The sequence below is a fragment of the Bufo bufo genome, chromosome 1 (assembly GCF_905171765.1).
Source record: "Bufo bufo chromosome 1, aBufBuf1.1, whole genome shotgun sequence".
In the NCBI taxonomy this organism is placed as follows: domain Eukaryota; kingdom Metazoa; phylum Chordata; class Amphibia; order Anura; family Bufonidae; genus Bufo; species Bufo bufo.
The window spans coordinates 842060058-842080856 of record NC_053389.1 but is presented as its reverse complement, the minus strand read 5'-3'; the positions used below and the strand labels follow the sequence as shown (position 1 = coordinate 842080856).

Genomic DNA, 20799 nt, shown 5'->3' with positions numbered 1-20799 from the left:
TGAAGATGGTGAAAGCCAAGAGCCTGAGCATCTTTGGTGCCCACGATCTCCCTTTAATCTGGAGATTAGCGAGGAGCAGTCTGCACCCACAGAGCTCCTGGTCTCTCCTGCACCTTTCACTACTCACTATGGAGGTTTTCTGGGGCCCCCAGATGTCGTCATTTACCTGTGAATGCCGCTGCACTCGATGCACAAGGTCACACCCAGGTTGATGGTCGCCCACTCGGGCTCTGCGGCACGGCAGTCACAGCATGCGGCATTGCCTGGAACTCGCAGTATAGTGTCTTCTGCACATATCACAGCGCCTTTCTGTACCGCCGGAGACTCCGCCAGAGAACGGGACAAGCGCTGAGGAAAGCAAGCAATGGGTACAGATGTAGCAGACCTGCACTGGACCATCTGCATCACAAGCTGAGTTCTTACTCACGATGCTCCCGCTGTCCCTCTTGTTCTCACTGTAGGCTGTAGTGATGCTCCTCTGGACAGCGCTGACCCACAACTCCAAGACACGTTCCGACTCCGCCTGGAGCATGCACGACCTGAAATATAGTCATGAGCGGCAGGGGCAATATTCAAATTTGCGATATTTCGCGAATATTTGATAGAATATTCATCATATATTTGAGAATTCGAGATTATTTTCTTGATCGCGAAAAATCAGCAATATAATATTCGTGTAATGCGCACGCAATGCCGGCGTGGGTCACTGTTGCTACATTTTCCAAGCTGCTAGAAGTTTCCTGAGACTGGAGACAATGGTCGGCAGAACGTTACAATAGCTTTATATGCAGATAGAGAGCTGCAATATATTCCTGAGTGCGAAATCGGCACTAATGATGCGAATATTTTGGCGCAATATGTGCAACTTCACATTTCATCAGGTCTGACTATATATTACTGATTGGCGTAGTAAGTATTGTTGTGAACTTGTGACATCACAGCGCTATGTCTGTATGGACAGCAGAACCAGCAGCTCCACTATATCAGGATACAACCTGCACTGACTGTGTCCCACTAACTATCTGTATTATGTATATCAGCTAACTAACTAACCCTAACTAACTAACCCTAGCTAACTAACCCTAACTATCTAATGTAATGACACAGGGAAGCCCAGAGCTCAGCAAGGTCACCGCTCTCTCTCAGATCTGCATACCAGGGCTGCTGGGGAGGGTCTTATATAGTAAGGGGGAGGGGCAGCTTTCCTATTGGTTGCTAAGCTCAGACAAAGACATTGCATCCTTCTCATTGGCCGACAAGCAAGAAGGGAGGTCACTGATGAAAATAATCAAGATTATTCAAAATTACAAAAATATATCACTATGTTCTAAATATTAGCAAATTCTTAAAGTGCCGATATTCACGATTAATATTCGCTATTCGAATATTCGCGCCCAACACTACTGAAATACAGGGCCCATGACTATATACCTCTTACGAAGGTAACACCAGTGGTGATTTCAAAATTGGTTTAGAGACCCCAACTGTTGTCGGTGACTCCAGTAGAGATACAATAGGACAGTCTGTGGTCTGTGAACGTTGGCTGTTGTATGTGACTCCAGTAGAGATGTAATAATGGGGGTCTGTGGTCTAAGGACCCCAATTGTGGCTCTGATAGAGAGATAATGGTTAGGGCTGTGGTCTGTGAACATTGACTGTTGTATGTGACTACGGTAGACATGTAATAATGTGGGTCTGTGGTCTGGGTCACATGATTCTGGTAGACATATAATGGTGGGGGTCTGTGGTCTAGGGACTTCGACTGTTCTACATGACTCCAGTAGACATATAATGGTGGGGGTCTGTGGTCTAGGGACTTCGACTGTTCTACATGACTCCGGTAGACATATAATGGTGGGGGTCTGTGGTCTAGGGACCTCGACTGTTCTACATGACTCCGGTAGACATATAATGGTGGGGGTCTGTGGTCTAGGGACTTCGACTGTTCTACATGACTCCAGTAGACATATAATGGTGGGGGTCTTTGGTCTAGGGACCTCGACTGTTCTACATGACTCCGGTAGACATATAATGGTGGGGGTCTGTGGTCTAGGGACCTCGACTGTTCTACATGACTCCGGTAGACATATAATGGTGGGGGTCTGTGGTCTAGGGACTTCGACTGTTCTACATGACTCCAGTAGACATATAATGGTGGGGGTCTGTGGTCTAGGGACTTCGACTGTTCTACATGACTCCGGTAGACATATAATGGTGGGGGTCTGTGGTCTAGGGACCTCGACTGTTCTACATGACTCCGGTAGACATATAATGGTGGGGGTCTGTGGTCTAGGGACTTCGACTGTTCTACATGACTCCAGTAGACATATAATGGTGGGGGTCTTTGGTCTAGGGACCTCGACTGTTCTACATGACTCCGGTAGACATATAATGGTGGGGGTCTGTGGTCTAGGGACCTCGACTGTTCTACATGACTCCGGTAGACATATAATGGTGGGGGTCTGTGGTCTAGGGACTTCGACTGTTCTACATGACTCCAGTAGACATATAATGGTGGGGGTCTGTGGTCTAGGGACCTTGACTGTTGTACATGACTCCGGTAGAGATATAATGTTGGGGGTCTGTGGTCATGAGACCTGAGTGTTCTACATTTCTCTAGTAGAGATATAATGGTGGGGGGTAGTGGTCTAGGGAACTCGACTATTGTACGTGACTCCGGTAAAGATACAACGTTGGGGGTCTGTGGTCTACAGACCTTGAAAAATGTATGCGACTCCGGTAGACATATAATGGGGGGTCTGTGGTCTAGTTCATGTGATTCCGGTAGAGATAATGGGGGTCTGTGGTCTTGGGAACCCGAATGTTGTCTATGACTCCGGTAGATATAATGGTGGGGGTCTGTGGTCTAGGTCAGGCATGCTCAACCTGCGGCCCTCCAGCTGTTGTAAAACTACAACTCCCACAATGCCCTGCTGTAGGCTGATAGCTGTAGGCTGTTCGGGCATGCTGGGAGTTGTAGTTTTGCAACAGTTGGAGGGCCGGAGGTTGAGCATGCCTGATCTAGGTCATGTGATTCCGGTAAAGATATAATGGGGGGGGGTCTGTGGTCTAGGAACCCCGAGTGTTGTCTGTGACTCTGGTAGAGATAGAACGGGGGGGGGGGGGGGGGGGCTGTGGTCTAGGTCATGTGATTCCAGTAGAGATTTAATGGGGGGGGGGGGTCTGTGGTCCTGGACTGTAGATGGATCATATAATACAAGCATCTTCTGTTTCAAGAATCTTCTTCACTCACTTTGATGGGGAAACAACTTCAAAGCAGAATCTTCTGTCGGCGTCCGGACACAACTTTACAGCGCAGAGCCGAAGGTCCACGATCACCACCGTCAGCACATTCTGGAAGAAGAACATAAGAACTAAGGAAAGATCAGCACTGAAGGGGTTAACAGCCAATGTCATAACTTCCATCTGTTACTGCTGACAACCTGCCTGTACATCCTGTCTGAGAGGTAGTCACAGCCCCGCCCCCTGCTGATGACATCACTGATATAATGACATGTGATCAGACATGAGATCACACACCTTATACTACAGGAACATCTATTACTGCTGACAACCTGCCTGTATATCCTGTCTGAGAGGTTGTCACAGCCCCGCCCCCTGCTGATGACATCACTGATATAATGACATGTGATCAGACATGAGATCCACACCTTATACTACAGGAACATCTATTACTGCTGACAACCTGCCTGTATATCCTGTCTGAGAGGTAGTCACAGCCCCGCCCCCTGCTGATGACATCACTGATATAATGACATGTGATCAGACATGAGATCACACACCTTATACTACAGGAACATCTATTACTGCTGACAACCTGCCTGTATATCCTGTCTGAGAGGTAGTCACAGCCCCGCCCCCTGCTGATGACATCACTGATATAATGACATGAGATCACACACCTTATACTACAGGAACATCTATTACTGCTGACAACCTGCCTGTACATCCTGTCTGAGAGGTAGTCACAGCCCCGCCCCCTGCTGATGACATCACTGATATACTGACATGTGATCAGACATGAGATCACACACCTTATACTACAGGAACATCTATTACTGCTGACAACCTGCCTGTATATCCTGTCTGAGAGGTAGTCACAGCCCCGCCCCCTGCTGATGACATCACTGATATACTGACATGTGATCAGACATGAGATCACACACCTTATACTACAGGAACATCTATTACTGCTGACAACCTGCCTGTATATCATGTCTGAGAGGTAGTCACAGCCCCGCCCCCTGCTGATGACATCACTGATATAATGACATGTGATCAGACATGAGATCACACACCTTATACTACAGGAACATCTATTACTGCTGACAACCTGCCTGTATATCCTGTCTGAGAGGTAGTCACAGCCCCGCCCCCTGCTGATGACATCACTGATATAATGACATGTGATCAGACATGAGATCACACACCTTATACTACAGGAACATCTATTACTGCTGACAACCTGCCTGTATATCCTGTCTGAGAGGTAGTCACAGCCCCGCCCCCTGCTGATGACATCACTGATATAATGACATGTGATCAGACATGAGATCACACACCTTATACTACAGGAACATCTATTACTGCTGACAACCTGCCTGTATATCCTGTCTGAGAGGTTGTCACAGCCCCGCCCCCCTGCTGATGACATCACTGATATAATGACATGTGATCAGACATGAGATCACACCCCTTATACTACAGGAACATCTATTACTGCTGACAACCTGCCTGTATATCCTGTCTGAGAGGTAGTCACAGCCCCGCCCCCTGCTGATGACATCACTGATATACTGACATGTGATCAGACATGAGATCACACCCCTTATACTACAGGAACATCTATTACTGCTGACAACCTGCCTGTATATCCTGTCTGAGAGGTAGTCACAGCCCCGCCCCCTGCTCATGACATCACTGATATAATGACATGTGATCAGACATGAGATCACACACCTTATACTACAGGAACATCTATTACTGCTGACAACCTGCCTGTATATCCTGTCTGAGAGGTTGTCACAGCCCCGCCTCCTGCTGATGACATCACTGATATAATGACATGTGATCAGACATGAGATCACACACCTTATACTACAGGAACATCTATTACTGCTGACAACCTGCCTGTATATCCTGTCTGAGAGGTAGTCACAGCCCCGCCCCCCTGCTGATGACATCACTGATATAATGACATGTGATCAGACATGAGATCACACACCTTATACTACAGGAACATCTATTACTGCTGACAACCTGCCTGTATATCCTGTCTGAGAGGTTGTCACAGCCCCGCCCCCCTGCTGATGACATCACTGATATAATGACATGTGATCAGACATGAGATCAAACACCTTATACTACAGGAACATCTATTACTGCTGACAACCTGCCTGTATATCCTGTCTGAGAGGTAGTCACAGCCCCGCCCCCTGCTGATGACATCACTGATATAATGACCTGTGATCAGACATGAGATCACACACCTTATACTACAGGAACATCTATTACTGCTGACAACCTGCCTGTATATCCTGTCTGAGAGGTAGTCACAGCCCCGCCCCCTGCTGATGACATCACTGATATAATGCCATGTGATCAGACATGAGATCACACACGTTATACTACAGGAACATCTATTACTGCTGACAACCTGCCTGTATATCCTGTCTGAGAGGTAGTCACAGCCCCGCCCCCTACTGATGACATCACTGATATAATGACATGTGATCAGACATGAGATCACACACCTTATACTACAGGAACATCTATTACTGCTGACAACCTGCCTGTATATCCTGTCTGAGAGGTATTCACAGCCCCGCCCCCTGCTGATGACATCACTGATATACTGACATGTGATCAGACATGAGATCACACACCTTATACTACAGGAACATCTATTACTGCTGACAACCTGCCTGTATATCCTGTCTGAGAGGTAGTCACAGCCCCGCCCCCTGCTGATGACATCACTGATATACTGACATGTGATCAGACATGAGATCACACACCTTATACTACAGGAACATCTATTACTGCTGACAACCTGCCTGTATATCCTGTCTGAGAGGTATTCACAGCCCCGCCCCCTGCTGATGACATCACTGATATAATGACATGTGATCAGACATGAGATCACACACCTTATACTACAGGAACATCTATTACTGCTGACAACCTGCCTGTATATCCTGTCTGAGAGGTAGTCACAGCCCCGCCCCCTGCTGATGACATCACTGATATAATGACATGTGATCAGACATGAGATCCACACCTTATACTGTAACTACAGGGACATCTATTACTGCTGACAACCTGCCTGTATATCCTGTCTGAGAGGTTGTCACAGCCCCGCCCCCTGCTGATGACATCACTGATATAATGACCCCTTGATCAGACATGAGATCCACACCTTATACTGTAACTACAGGAACATCTATTACTGCTGACAACCTGCCTGTATATCCTGTCTGAGAGGTAGTCACAGCCCCGCCCCCTGCTGATGACATCACTGATATAATGACATGTGATCAGACATGAGATCACACACCTTATACTACAGGAACATCTATTACTGCTGACAACCTGCCTGTATATCCTGTCTGAGAGGTAGTCACAGCCCCGCCCCATGCTGATGACATCACTGATATAATGACCTGTGATCAGACATGAGATCACACCCCTTATACTACAGGAACATCTATTACTGCTGACAACCTGCCTGTATATCCTGTCTGAGAGGTAGTCACAGCCCCGCCCCCTGCTGGTGACATCACTGATATAATGACATGTGATCAGACATGAGATCACACACCTTATACTACAGGAACATCTATTACTGCTGACAACCTGCCTGTATATCCTGTCTGAGAGGTAGTCACAGCCCCGCCCCCTGCTGATGACATCACTGATATAATGACCTGTGATCAGACATGAGATCCACACACCTTATACTACAGGAACATCTATTACTGCTGACAACCTGCCTGTATATCCTGTCTGAGAGGTATTCACAGCCCCGCCCCCTGCTGGTGACATCACTGATATACTGACATGTGATCAGACATGAGATCACACACCTTATACTACAGGAACATCTATTACTGCTGACAACCTGCCTGTATATCCTGTCTGAGAGGTAGTCACAGCCCCGCCCCCTGCTGATGACATCACTGATATAATGACATGTGATCAGACATGAGATCCACACCTTATACTGTAACTACAGGAACATCTATTACTGCTGACAACCTGCCTGTATATCCTGTCTGAGAGGTTGTCACAGCCCCGCCCCCTGCTGATGACATCACTGATATAATGACCTGTGATCAGACATGAGATCACACAACTTATACTACAGGAACATCTATTACTGCTGACAACCTGCCTGTATATCATGTCTGAGAGGTAGTCACAGCCCCGCCCCCTGCTGATGACATCACTGATATAATGACATGTGATCAGACATGAGATCACACACCTTATACTACAGGAACATCTATTACTGCTGACAACCTGCCTGTATATCATGTCTGAGAGGTAGTCACAGCCCCGCCCCCTGCTGATGACATCACTGATATAATGACATGTGATCAGACATGAGATCACACACCTTATACTACAGGAACATCTATTACTGCTGACAACCTGCCTGTATATCCTGTCTGAGAGGTAGTCACAGCCCCGCCCCCTGCTGATGACATCACTGATATAATGACCTGTGATCAGACATGAGATCCACACCTTATACTACAGGAACATCTATTACTGCTGACAACCTGCCTGTATATCATGTCTGAGAGGTAGTCACAGCCCCACCCCATGCTGATGACATCACTGATATAATGACATGTGATCAGACATGAGATCACACACCTTATACTACAGGAACATCTATTACTGCTGACAACCTGCCTGTATATCCTGTCTGAGAGGTAGTCACAGCCCCACCCCATGCTGATGACATCACTGATATAATGACATGTGATCAGACATGAGATCACACACCTTATACTACAGGAACATCTATTACTGCTGACAACCTGCCTGTATATCCTGTCTGAGAGGTAGTCACAGCCCCGCCCCCTGCTGATGACATCACTGATATAATGACATGTGATCAGACATGAGATCACACACCTTATACTACAGGAACATCTATTACTGCTGACAACCTGCCTGTATATCCTGTCTGAGAGGTAGTCACAGCCCCGCCCCCTGCTGATGACATCACTGATATAATGACATGTGATCAGACATGAGATCACACACCTTATACTACAGGAACATCTATTACTGCTGACAACCTGCCTGTATATCATGTCTGAGAGGTAGTCACAGCCCCGCCCCCTGCTGATGACATCACTGATATAATGACATGTGATCAGACATGAGATCACACACCTTATACTACAGGAACATCTATTACTGCTGACAACCTGCCTGTATATCATGTCTGAGAGGTAGTCACAGCCCCGCCCCCTGCTGATGACATCACTGATATAATGACATGTGATCAGACATGAGATCACACACCTTATACTACAGGAACATCTATTACTGCTGACAACCTGCCTGTATATCCTGTCTGAGAGGTAGTCACAGCCCCGCCCCATGCTGATGACATCACTGATATAATGACATGTGATCAGACATGAGATCACACACCTTATACTACAGGAACATCTATTACTGCTGACAACCTGCCTGTATATCATGTCTGAGAGGTAGTCACAGCCCCGCCCCCTGCTGATGACATCACTGATATAATGACCTGTGATCAGACATGAGATCCACACCTTATACTACAGGAACATCTATTACTGCTGACAACCTGCCTGTATATCCTGTCTGAGAGGTAGTCACAGCCCCGCCCCCTGCTGATGACATCACTGATATAATGACATGTGATCAGACATGAGATCACACCTTATACTACAGGAACATCTATTACTGCTGACAACCTGCCTGTATATCCTGTCTGAGAGGTAGTCACAGCCCCGCCTCCTGCTGATGACATCACTGATATAATGACATGTGATCAGACATGAGATCACACACCTTATACTACAGGAACATCTATTACTGCTGACAACCTGCCTGTATATCCTGTCTGAGAGGTAGTCACAGCCCCGCCCCCTGCTGATGACATCACTGATATAATGACATGTGATCAGACATGAGATCACACACCTTATACTACAGGAACATCTATTACTGCTGACAACCTGCCTGTATATCCTGTCTGAGAGGTAGTCACAGCCCCACCCCCTGCTGATGACATCACTGATATAATGACATGTGATCAGACATGAGATCACACACCTTATACTACAGGAACATCTATTACTGCTGACAACCTGCCTGTATATCCTGTCTGAGAGGTAGTCACAGCCCCGCCCCCTGCTGATGACATCACTGATATAATGACATGTGATCAGACATGAGATCACACACCTTATACTACAGGAACATCTATTACTGCTGACAACCTGCCTGTATATCCTGTCTGAGAGGTAGTCACAGCCCCGCCCCCTGCTGATGACATCACTGATATACTGACATGTGATCAGACATGAGATCACACCTTATACTACAGGAACATCTATTACTGCTGACAACCTGCCTGTATATCCTGTCTGAGAGGTAGTCACAGCCCCGCCCCCTGCTGATGACATCACTGATATAATGACATGTGATCAGACATGAGATCACACACCTTATACTACAGGAACATCTATTACTGCTGACAACCTGCCTGTATATCCAGTCTGAGAGGTAGTCACAGCCCCGCCCCCTGCTGATGACATCACTGATATAATGACATGTGATCAGACATGAGATCACACACCTTATACTACAGGAACATCTATTACTGCTGACAACCTGCCTGTATATCCTGTCTGAGAGGTAGTCACAGCCCCGCCCCCTGCTGATGACATCACTGATATACTGACATGTGATCAGACATGAGATCACACACCTTATACTACAGGAACATCTATTACTGCTGACAACCTGCCTGTATATCCTGTCTGAGAGGTAGTCACAGCCCCACCCCCTGCTGATGACATCACTGATATAATGACATGTGATCAGACATGAGATCACACACCTTATACTACAGGAACATCTATTACTGCTGACAACCTGCCTGTATATCATGTCTGAGAGGTAGTCACAGCCCCACCCCATGCTGATGACATCACTGATATAATGACATGTGATCAGACATGAGATCACACACCTTATACTACAGGAACATCTATTACTGCTGACAACCTGCCTGTATATCCTGTCTGAGAGGTAGTCACAGCCCCGCCCCCTGCTGATGACATCACTGATATAATGACATGTGATCAGACATGAGATCACACACCTTATACTACAGGAACATCTATTACTGCTGACAACCTGCCTGTATATCCTGTCTGAGAGGTAGTCACAGCCCCGCCCCCTGCTGATGACATCACTGATATAATGACATGTGATCAGACATGAGATCACACACCTTATACTACAGGAACATCTATTACTGCTGACAACCTGCCTGTATATCCTGTCTGAGAGGTAGTCACAGCCCCACCCCATGCTGATGACATCACTGATATAATGACATGTGATCAGACATGAGATCACACACCTTATACTACAGGAACATCTATTACTGCTGACAACCTGCCTGTATATCCTGTCTGAGAGGTAGTCACAGCCCCACCCCATGCTGATGACATCACTGATATAATGACATGTGATCAGACATGAGATCACACACCTTATACTACAGGAACATCTATTACTGCTGACAACCTGCCTGTATATCCTGTCTGAGAGGTAGTCACAGCCCCGCCCCCTGCTGATGACATCACTGATATAATGACATGTGATCAGACATGAGATCACACACCTTATACTACAGGAACATCTATTACTGCTGACAACCTGCCTGTATATCCTGTCTGAGAGGTAGTCACAGCCCCGCCCCCCTGCTGATGACATCACTGATATAATGACATGTGATCAGACATGAGATCACACACCTTATACTACAGGAACATCTATTACTGCTGACAACCTGCCTGTATATCCTGTCTGAGAGGTTGTCACAGCCCCGCCCCCCTGCTGATGACATCACTGATATAATGACATGTGATCAGACATGAGATCACACCCCTTATACTACAGGAACATCTATTACTGCTGACAACCTGCCTGTATATCCTGTCTGAGAGGTAGTCACAGCCCCGCCCCCTGCTGATGACATCACTGATATACTGACATGTGATCAGACATGAGATCACACACCTTATACTACAGGAACATCTATTACTGCTGACAACCTGCCTGTATATCCTGTCTGAGAGGTAGTCACAGCCCCGCCCCCTGCTCATGACATCACTGATATAATGACATGTGATCAGACATGAGATCACACACCTTATACTACAGGAACATCTATTACTGCTGACAACCTGCCTGTATATCCTGTCTGAGAGGTTGTCACAGCCCCGCCTCCTGCTGATGACATCACTGATATAATGACATGTGATCAGACATGAGATCACACACCTTATACTACAGGAACATCTATTACTGCTGACAACCTGCCTGTATATCCTGTCTGAGAGGTAGTCACAGCCCCGCCCCCCTGCTGATGACATCACTGATATAATGACATGTGATCAGACATGAGATCACACACCTTATACTACAGGAACATCTATTACTGCTGACAACCTGCCTGTATATCCTGTCTGAGAGGTTGTCACAGCCCCGCCCCCCTGCTGATGACATCACTGATATAATGACATGTGATCAGACATGAGATCCACACACCTTATACTACAGGAACATCTATTACTGCTGACAACCTGCCTGTATATCCTGTCTGAGAGGTAGTCACAGCCCCGCCTCCTGCTGATGACATCACTGATATAATGACATGTGATCAGACATGAGATCACACACCTTATACTACAGGAACATCTATTACTGCTGACAACCTGCCTGTATATCCTGTCTGAGAGGTAGTCACAGCCCCGCCCCCTGCTGATGACATCACTGATATACTGACATGTGATCAGACATGAGATCACACCCCTTATACTACAGGAACATCTATTACTGCTGACAACCTGCCTGTATATCCTGTCTGAGAGGTAGTCACAGCCCCGCCCCCTGCTGATGACATCACTGATATAATGACATGTGATCAGACATGAGATCACACACCTTATACTACAGGAACATCTATTACTGCTGACAACCTGCCTGTATATCCTGTCTGAGAGGTAGTCACAGCCCCGCCCCCTGCTGATGACATCACTGATATAATGACATGTGATCAGACATGAGATCACACACCTTATACTACAGGAACATCTATTACTGCTGACAACCTGCCTGTATATCCTGTCTGAGAGGTATTCACAGCCCCGCCCCCTGCTGATGACATCACTGATATAATGACATGTGATCAGACATGAGATCACACACCTTATACTACAGGATCATCTATTACTGCTGACAACCTGCCTGTATATCCTGTCTGAGAGGTAGTCACAGCCCCGCCCCCTGCTGATGACATCACTGATATAATGACATGTGATCAGACATGAGATCACACACCTTATACTACAGGAACATCTATTACTGCTGACAACCTGCCTGTATATCCTGTCTGAGAGGTAGTCACAGCCCCGCCCCCTGCTGATGACATCACTGATATACTGACATGTGATCAGACATGAGATCACACACCTTATACTACAGGAACATCTATTACTGCTGACAACCTGCCTGTATATCCTGTCTGAGAGGTAGTCACAGCCCCGCCCCCTGCTGATGACATCACTGATATAATGACATGTGATCAGACATGAGATCACACACCTTATACTACAGGAACATCTATTACTGCTGACAACCTGCCTGTATATCCTGTCTGAGAGGTAGTCACAGCCCCGCCCCCTGCTGATGACATCACTGATATAATGACATGTGATCAGACATGAGATCCACACCTTATACTGTAACTACAGGGACATCTATTACTGCTGACAACCTGCCTGTATATCCTGTCTGAGAGGTTGTCACAGCCCCGCCCCCTGCTGATGACATCACTGATATAATGACCCCTTGATCAGACATGAGATCACACACCTTATACTACAGGAACATCTATTACTGCTGACAACCTGCCTGTATATCCTGTCTGAGAGGTAGTCACAGCCCCGCCCCCTGCTGATGACATCACTGATATAATGACATGTGATCAGACATGAGATCCACACCTTATACTGTAACTACAGGGACATCTATTACTGCTGACAACCTGCCTGTATATCCTGTCTGAGAGGTAGTCACAGCCCCGCCCCCTGCTGATGACATCACTGATATACTGACATGTGATCAGACATGAGATCACACACCTTATACTACAGGAACATCTATTACTGCTGACAACCTGCCTGTATATCCTGTCTGAGAGGTAGTCACAGCCCCGCCCCCTGCTGATGACATCACTAATATAATGACCTGTGATCAGACATGAGATCACACACCTTATACTACAGGAACATCTATTACTGCTGACAACCTGCCTGTATATCCTGTCTGAGAGGTAGTCACAGCCCCGCCCCCTGCTGATGACATCACTGATATAATGACATGTGATCAGACATGAGATCACACACCTTATACTACAGGAACATCTATTACTGCTGACAACCTGCCTGTATATCCTGTCTGAGAGGTAGTCACAGCCCCGCCCCCTGCTGATGACATCACTGATATAATGACATGTGATCAGACATGAGATCCACACCTTATACTGTAACTACAGGGACATCTATTACTGCTGACAACCTGCCTGTATATCCTGTCTGAGAGGTTGTCACAGCCCCGCCCCCTGCTGATGACATCACTGATATAATGACCCCTTGATCAGACATGAGATCCACACCTTATACTGTAACTACAGGAACATCTATTACTGCTGACAACCTGCCTGTATATCCTGTCTGAGAGGTAGTCACAGCCCCGCCCCCTGCTGATGACATCACTGATATAATGACAAGTGATCAGACATGAGATCCACACACCTTATACTACAGGAACATCTATTACTGCTGACAACCTGCCTGTATATCCTGTCTGAGAGGTAGTCACAGCCCCGCCTCCTGCTGATGACATCACTGATATAATGACATGTGATCAGACATGAGATCACACACCTTATACTACAGGAACATCTATTACTGCTGACAACCTGCCTGTATATCCTGTCTGAGAGGTAGTCACAGCCCCGCCCCATGCTGATGACATCACTGATATAATGACCTGTGATCAGACATGAGATCACACCCCTTATACTACAGGAACATCTATTACTGCTGACAACCTGCCTGTATATCCTGTCTGAGAGGTAGTCACAGCCCCGCCCCCTGCTGGTGACATCACTGATATAATGACATGTGATCAGACATGAGATCACACACCTTATACTACAGGAACATCTATTACTGCTGACAACCTGCCTGTATATCCTGTCTGAGAGGTAGTCACAGCCCCGCCCCCTGCTGATGACATCACTGATATACTGACATGTGATCAGACATGAGATCACACACCTTATACTACAGGAACATCTATTACTGCTGACAACCTGCCTGTATATCCTGTCTGAGAGGTAGTCACAGCCCCGCCCCCTGCTGATGACATCACTGATATAATGACATGTGATCAGACATGAGATCACACACCTTATACTACAGGAACATCTATTACTGCTGACAACCTGCCTGTATATCCTGTCTGAGAGGTAGTCACAGCCCCGCCCCCTGCTGATGACATCACTGATATAATGACATGTGATCAGACATGAGATCACACACCTTATACTACAGGAACATCTATTACTGCTGACAACCTGCCTGTATATCCTGTCTGAGAGGTAGTCACAGCCCCGCCCCCTGCTGATGACATCACTGATATAATGACATGTGATCAGACATGAGATCACACACCTTATACTACAGGAACATCTATTACTGCTGACAACCTGCCTGTATATCCTGTCTGAGAGGTAGTCACAGCCCCGCCCCCTGCTGATGACATCACTGATATAATGACATGTGATCAGACATGAGATCACACACCTTATACTACAGGAACATCTATTACTGCTGACAACCTGCCTGTATATCCTGTCTGAGAGGTAGTCACAGCCCCGCCCCCTGCTGATGACATCACTGATATAATGACCTGTGATCAGACATGAGATCCACACACCTTATACTACAGGAACATCTATTACTGCTGACAACCTGCCTGTATATCCTGTCTGAGAGGTAGTCACAGCCCCGCCCCCTGCTGATGACATCACTGATATAATGACGTGATCAGACATGAGATCACACACCTTATACTACAGGAACATCTATTACTGCTGACAACCTGCCTGTATATCATGTCTGAGAGGTAGTCACAGCCCCGCCCCCCTGCTGATGACATCACTGATATACTGACATGTGATCAGACATGAGATCACACACCTTATACTACAGGAACATCTATTACTGCTGACAACCTGCCTGTATATCCTGTCTGAGAGGTAGTCACAGCCCCGCCCCCTGCTGATGACATCACTGATATAATGATATGTGATCAGACATGAGATCCACACCTTATACTGTAACTACAGGAACATCTATTACTGCTGACAACCTGCCTGTATATCCTGTCTGAGAGGTTGTCACAGCCCCGCCCCCTGCTGATGACATCACTGATATAATGACCTGTGATCAGACATGAGATCACACAACTTATACTACAGGAACATCTATTACTGCTGACAACCTGCCTGTATATCCTGTCTGAGAGGTAGTCACAGCCCCACCCCATGCTGATGACATCACTGATATAATGACATGTGATCAGACATGAGATCACACACCTTATACTACAGGAACATCTATTACTGCTGACAACCTGCCTGTATATCCTGTCTGAGAGGTAGTCACAGCCCCACCCCATGCTGATGACATCACTGATATAATGACATGTGATCAGACATGAGATCACACACCTTATACTACAGGAACATCTATTACTGCTGACAACCTGCCTGTATATCCTGTCTGAGAGGTAGTCACAGCCCCGCCCCCTGCTGATGACATCACTGATATAATGACATGTGATCAGACATGAGATCACACACCTTATACTACAGGAACATCTATTACTGCTGACAACCTGCCTGTATATCATGTCTGAGAGGTAGTCACAGCCCCGCCCCCTGCTGATGACATCACTGATATAATGACATGTGATCAGACATGAGATCACACACCTTATACTACAGGAACATCTATTACTGCTGACAACCTGCCTGTATATCCTGTCTGAGAGGTAGTCACAGCCCCACCCCCTGCTGATGACATCACTGATATAATGACATGTGATCAGACATGAGATCACACACCTTATACTACAGGAACATCTATTACTGCTGACAACCTGCCTGTATATCCTGTCTGAGAGGTAGTCACAGCCCCGCCCCCTGCTGATGACATCACTGATATAATGACATGTGATCAGACATGAGATCACACACCTTATACTACAGGAACATCTATTACTGCTGACAACCTGCCTGTATATCCTGTCTGAGAGGTAGTCACAGCCCCGCCCCCTGCTGATGACATCACTGATATACTGACATGTGATCAGACATGAGATCACACCTTATACTACAGGAACATCTATTACTGCTGACAACCTGCCTGTATATCCTGTCTGAGAGGTAGTCACAGCCCCGCCCCCTGCTGATGACATCACTGATATAATGACATGTGATCAGACATGAGATCACACACCTTATACTACAGGAACATCTATTACTGCTGACAACCTGCCTGTATATCCAGTCTGAGAGGTAGTCACAGCCCCGCCCCCTGCTGATGACATCACTGATATAATGACATGTGATCAGACATGAGATCACACACCTTATACTACAGGAACATCTATTACTGCTGACAACCTGCCTGTATATCCTGTCTGAGAGGTAGTCACAGCCCCGCCCCCTGCTGATGACATCACTGATATAATGACATGTGATCAGACATGAGATCACACACCTTATACTACAGGAACATCTATTACTGCTGACAACCTGCCTGTATATCCTGTCTGAGAGGTAGTCACAGCCCCGCCCCCTGCTGATGACATCACTGATATAATGACATGTGATCAGACATGAGAACACACACCTTATACTACAGGAACATCTATTACTGCTGACAACCTGCCTGTATATCCTGTCTGAGAGGTAGTCACAGCCCCGCCCCCTGCTGATGACATCACTGATATAATGACATGTGATCAGACATGAGATCCACACCTTATACTACAGGAACATCTATTACTGCTGACAACCTGCCTGTATATCCTGTCTGAGAGGTAGTCACAGCCCCGCCCCCTGCTGATGACATCACTGATATAATGACATGTGATCAGACATGAGATCACACACCATATACTACAGGAACATCTATTACTGCTGACAACCTGCCTGTATATCCTGTCTGAGAGGTAGTCACAGCCCCACCCCCTGCTGATGACATCACTGATATACTGACATGTGATCAGACATGAGATCACACACCTTATACTACAGGAACATCTATTACTGCTGACAACCTGCCTGTATATCCTGTCTGAGAGGTAGTCACAGCCCCACCCCCTGCTGATGACATCACTGATATAATGACCTGTGATCAGACATGAGATCCACACCTTATACTACAGGAACATCTATTACTGCTGACAACCTGCCTGTATATCCTGTCTGAGAGGTAGTCACAGCCCCACCCCATGCTGATGACATCACTGATATAATGACATGTGATCAGACATGAGATCACACACCTTATACTACAGGAACATCTATTACTGCTGACAACCTGCCTGTATATCCTGTCTGAGAGGTAGTCACAGCCCCGCCCCCTACTGATGACATCACTGATATAATGACATGTGATCAGACATGAGATCACACACCTTATACTACAGGAACATCTATTACTGCTGACAACCTGCCTGTATATCATGTCTGAGAGGTAGTCACAGCCCCGCCCCCTGCTGATGACATCACTGATATAATGACATGTGATCAGACATGAGATCACACACCTTATACTACAGGAACATCTATTACTGCTGACAACCTGCCTGTATATCCTGTCTGAGAGGTAGTCACAGCCCCGCCCCCTGCTGATGACATCACTGATATAATGACATGTGATCAGACATGAGATCCACACACCTTATACTACAGGAACATCTATTACTGCTGACAACCTGCCTGTGTATCCTGTCTGAGAGGTAGTCACAGCCCCGCCCCCTGCTGATGACATCACTGATATAATGACATGTGATCAGACATGAGATCAAACACCTTATACTACAGGAACATCTATTACTGCTGACAACCTGCCTGTATATCCTGTCTGAGAGGTAGTCACAGCCCCGCCCCCTGCTGATGACATCACTGATATAATGACATGTGATCAGACATGAGATCACACACCTTATACTACAGGAACATCTATTACTGCTGACAACCTGCCTGTACATCCTGTCTGAGAGGTAGTCACAGCCCCGCCCCCTGCTGATGACATCACTGATATAATGACATGTGATCACACACCTTATACTACAGGAACATCTATTACTGCTGACAACCTGCCTGTATATCCTGTCTGAGAGGTAGTCACAGCCCCGCCCCCTGCTGATGACATCACTGATATAATGACATGTGATCAGACATGAGATCACACACGTTATACTACAGGAACATCTATTACTGCTGACAACCTGCCTGTATATCATGTCTGAGAGGTAGTCACAGCCCCGCCCCCTACTGATGACATCACTGATATAATGACATGTGATCAGACATGAGATCACACACCTTATACTACAGGAACATCTATTACTGCTGACAACCTGCCTGTATATCATGTCTGAGAGGTAGTCACAGCCCCGCCCCCTGCTGATGACATCACTGATATAATGACATGTGATCAGACATGAGATCACACACCTTATACTACAGGAACATCTATTACTGCTGACAACCTGCCTGTATATCCTGTCTGAGAGGTAGTCACAGCCCCGCCCCCTGCTGATGACATCACTGATATAATGACATGTGATCAGACATGAGATCCACACACCTTATACTACAGGAACATCTATTACTGCTGACAACCTGCCTGTGTATCCTGTCTGAGAGGTAGTCACAGCCCCGCCCCCTGCTGATGACATCACTGATATAATGACATGTGATCAGACATGAGATCAAACACCTTATACTACAGGAACATCTATTACTGCTGACAACCTGCCTGTATATCCTGTCTGAGAGGTAGTCACAGCCCCGCCCCCTGCTGATGACATCACTGATATAATGACATGTGATCAGACATGAGATCACACACCTTATACTACAGGAACATCTATTACTGCTGACAACCTGCCTGTACATCCTGTCTGAGAGGTAGTCACAGCCCCGCCCCCTGCTGATGACATCACTGATATAATGACATGAGATCACACACCTTATACTACAGGAACATCTATTACTGCTGACAACCTGCCTGTATAGCCTGTCTGAGAGGTAGTCACAGCCCCGCCCCCTGCTGATGACATCACTGATATAATGACATGTGATCAGACATGAGATCACACACCTTATACTACAGGAACATCTATTACTGCTGACAACCTGCCTGTATATCATGTCTGAGAGGTAGTCACAGCCCCGCCCCCTGCTGATGACATCACTGATATAATGACATGTGATCAGACATGAGATCACACACGTTATACTACAGGAACATCTATTACTGCTGACAACCTGCCTGTATATCCTGTCTGAGAGGTAGTCACAGCCCCGCCTCCTGCTGATGACATCACTGATATAATGACATGTGATCAGACATGAGATCACACACCTTATACTACAGGAACATCTATTACTGCTGACAACCTGCCTGTATATCCTGTCTGAGAGGTAGTCACAGCCCCGCCCCCTGCTGATGACATCACTGATATACTGACATGTGATCAGACATGAGATCACACCCCTTATACTACAGGAACATCTATTACTGCTGACAACCTGCCTGTATATCCTGTCTGAGAGGTAGTCACAGCCCCGCCCCCTGCTGATGACATCACTGATATAATGACATGTGATCAGACATGAGATCACACACCTTATACTACAGGAACATCTATTACTGCTGACAACCTGCCTGTACATCCTGTCTGAGAGGTAGTCACAGCCCCGCCCCCTGCTGATGACATCACTGATATAATGACATGTGATCAGACATGAGATCCACCCCTTATACTACAGGAACATCTATTACTGCTGACAACCTGCCTGTATATCCTGTCTGAGAGGTAGTCACAGCCCCGCCCCCTGCTGATGACATCACTGATATAATGACATGTGATCAGACATGAGATCACACACGTTATACTACAGGAACATCTATTACTGCTGACAACCTGCCTGTATATCCTGTCTGAGAGGTAGTCACAGCCCCGCCTCCTGCTGATGACATCACTGATATAATGACATGTGATCAGACATGAGATCCACACCTTATACTACAGGAACATCTATTACTGCTGACAACCTGCCTGTGTATCATGTCTGGCACTACAGAGAGCACCTCCATTAGATCGCACTACAGA

The 20799-nt window shown here is 46.6% G+C and overlaps 1 protein-coding gene across 1 annotated transcript in view; it reads right to left on the bottom strand.

The window, feature by feature from the left end:
- Positions 1-20799, bottom strand: part of ACAP1 (ArfGAP with coiled-coil, ankyrin repeat and PH domains 1) — a 106935-nt gene that overhangs the window by 44835 nt on the left and 41301 nt on the right. Inside the window, exons 12-14 of the mRNA XM_040415434.1 lie at positions 3254-3354; positions 428-539; positions 167-348 (exon numbers count right to left, since the gene is read on the bottom strand). Coding sequence (XP_040271368.1) covers positions 167-348; positions 428-539; positions 3254-3354 — 395 coding nt within the window. The remainder of the gene's footprint in view (positions 1-166; positions 349-427; positions 540-3253; positions 3355-20799) is intronic.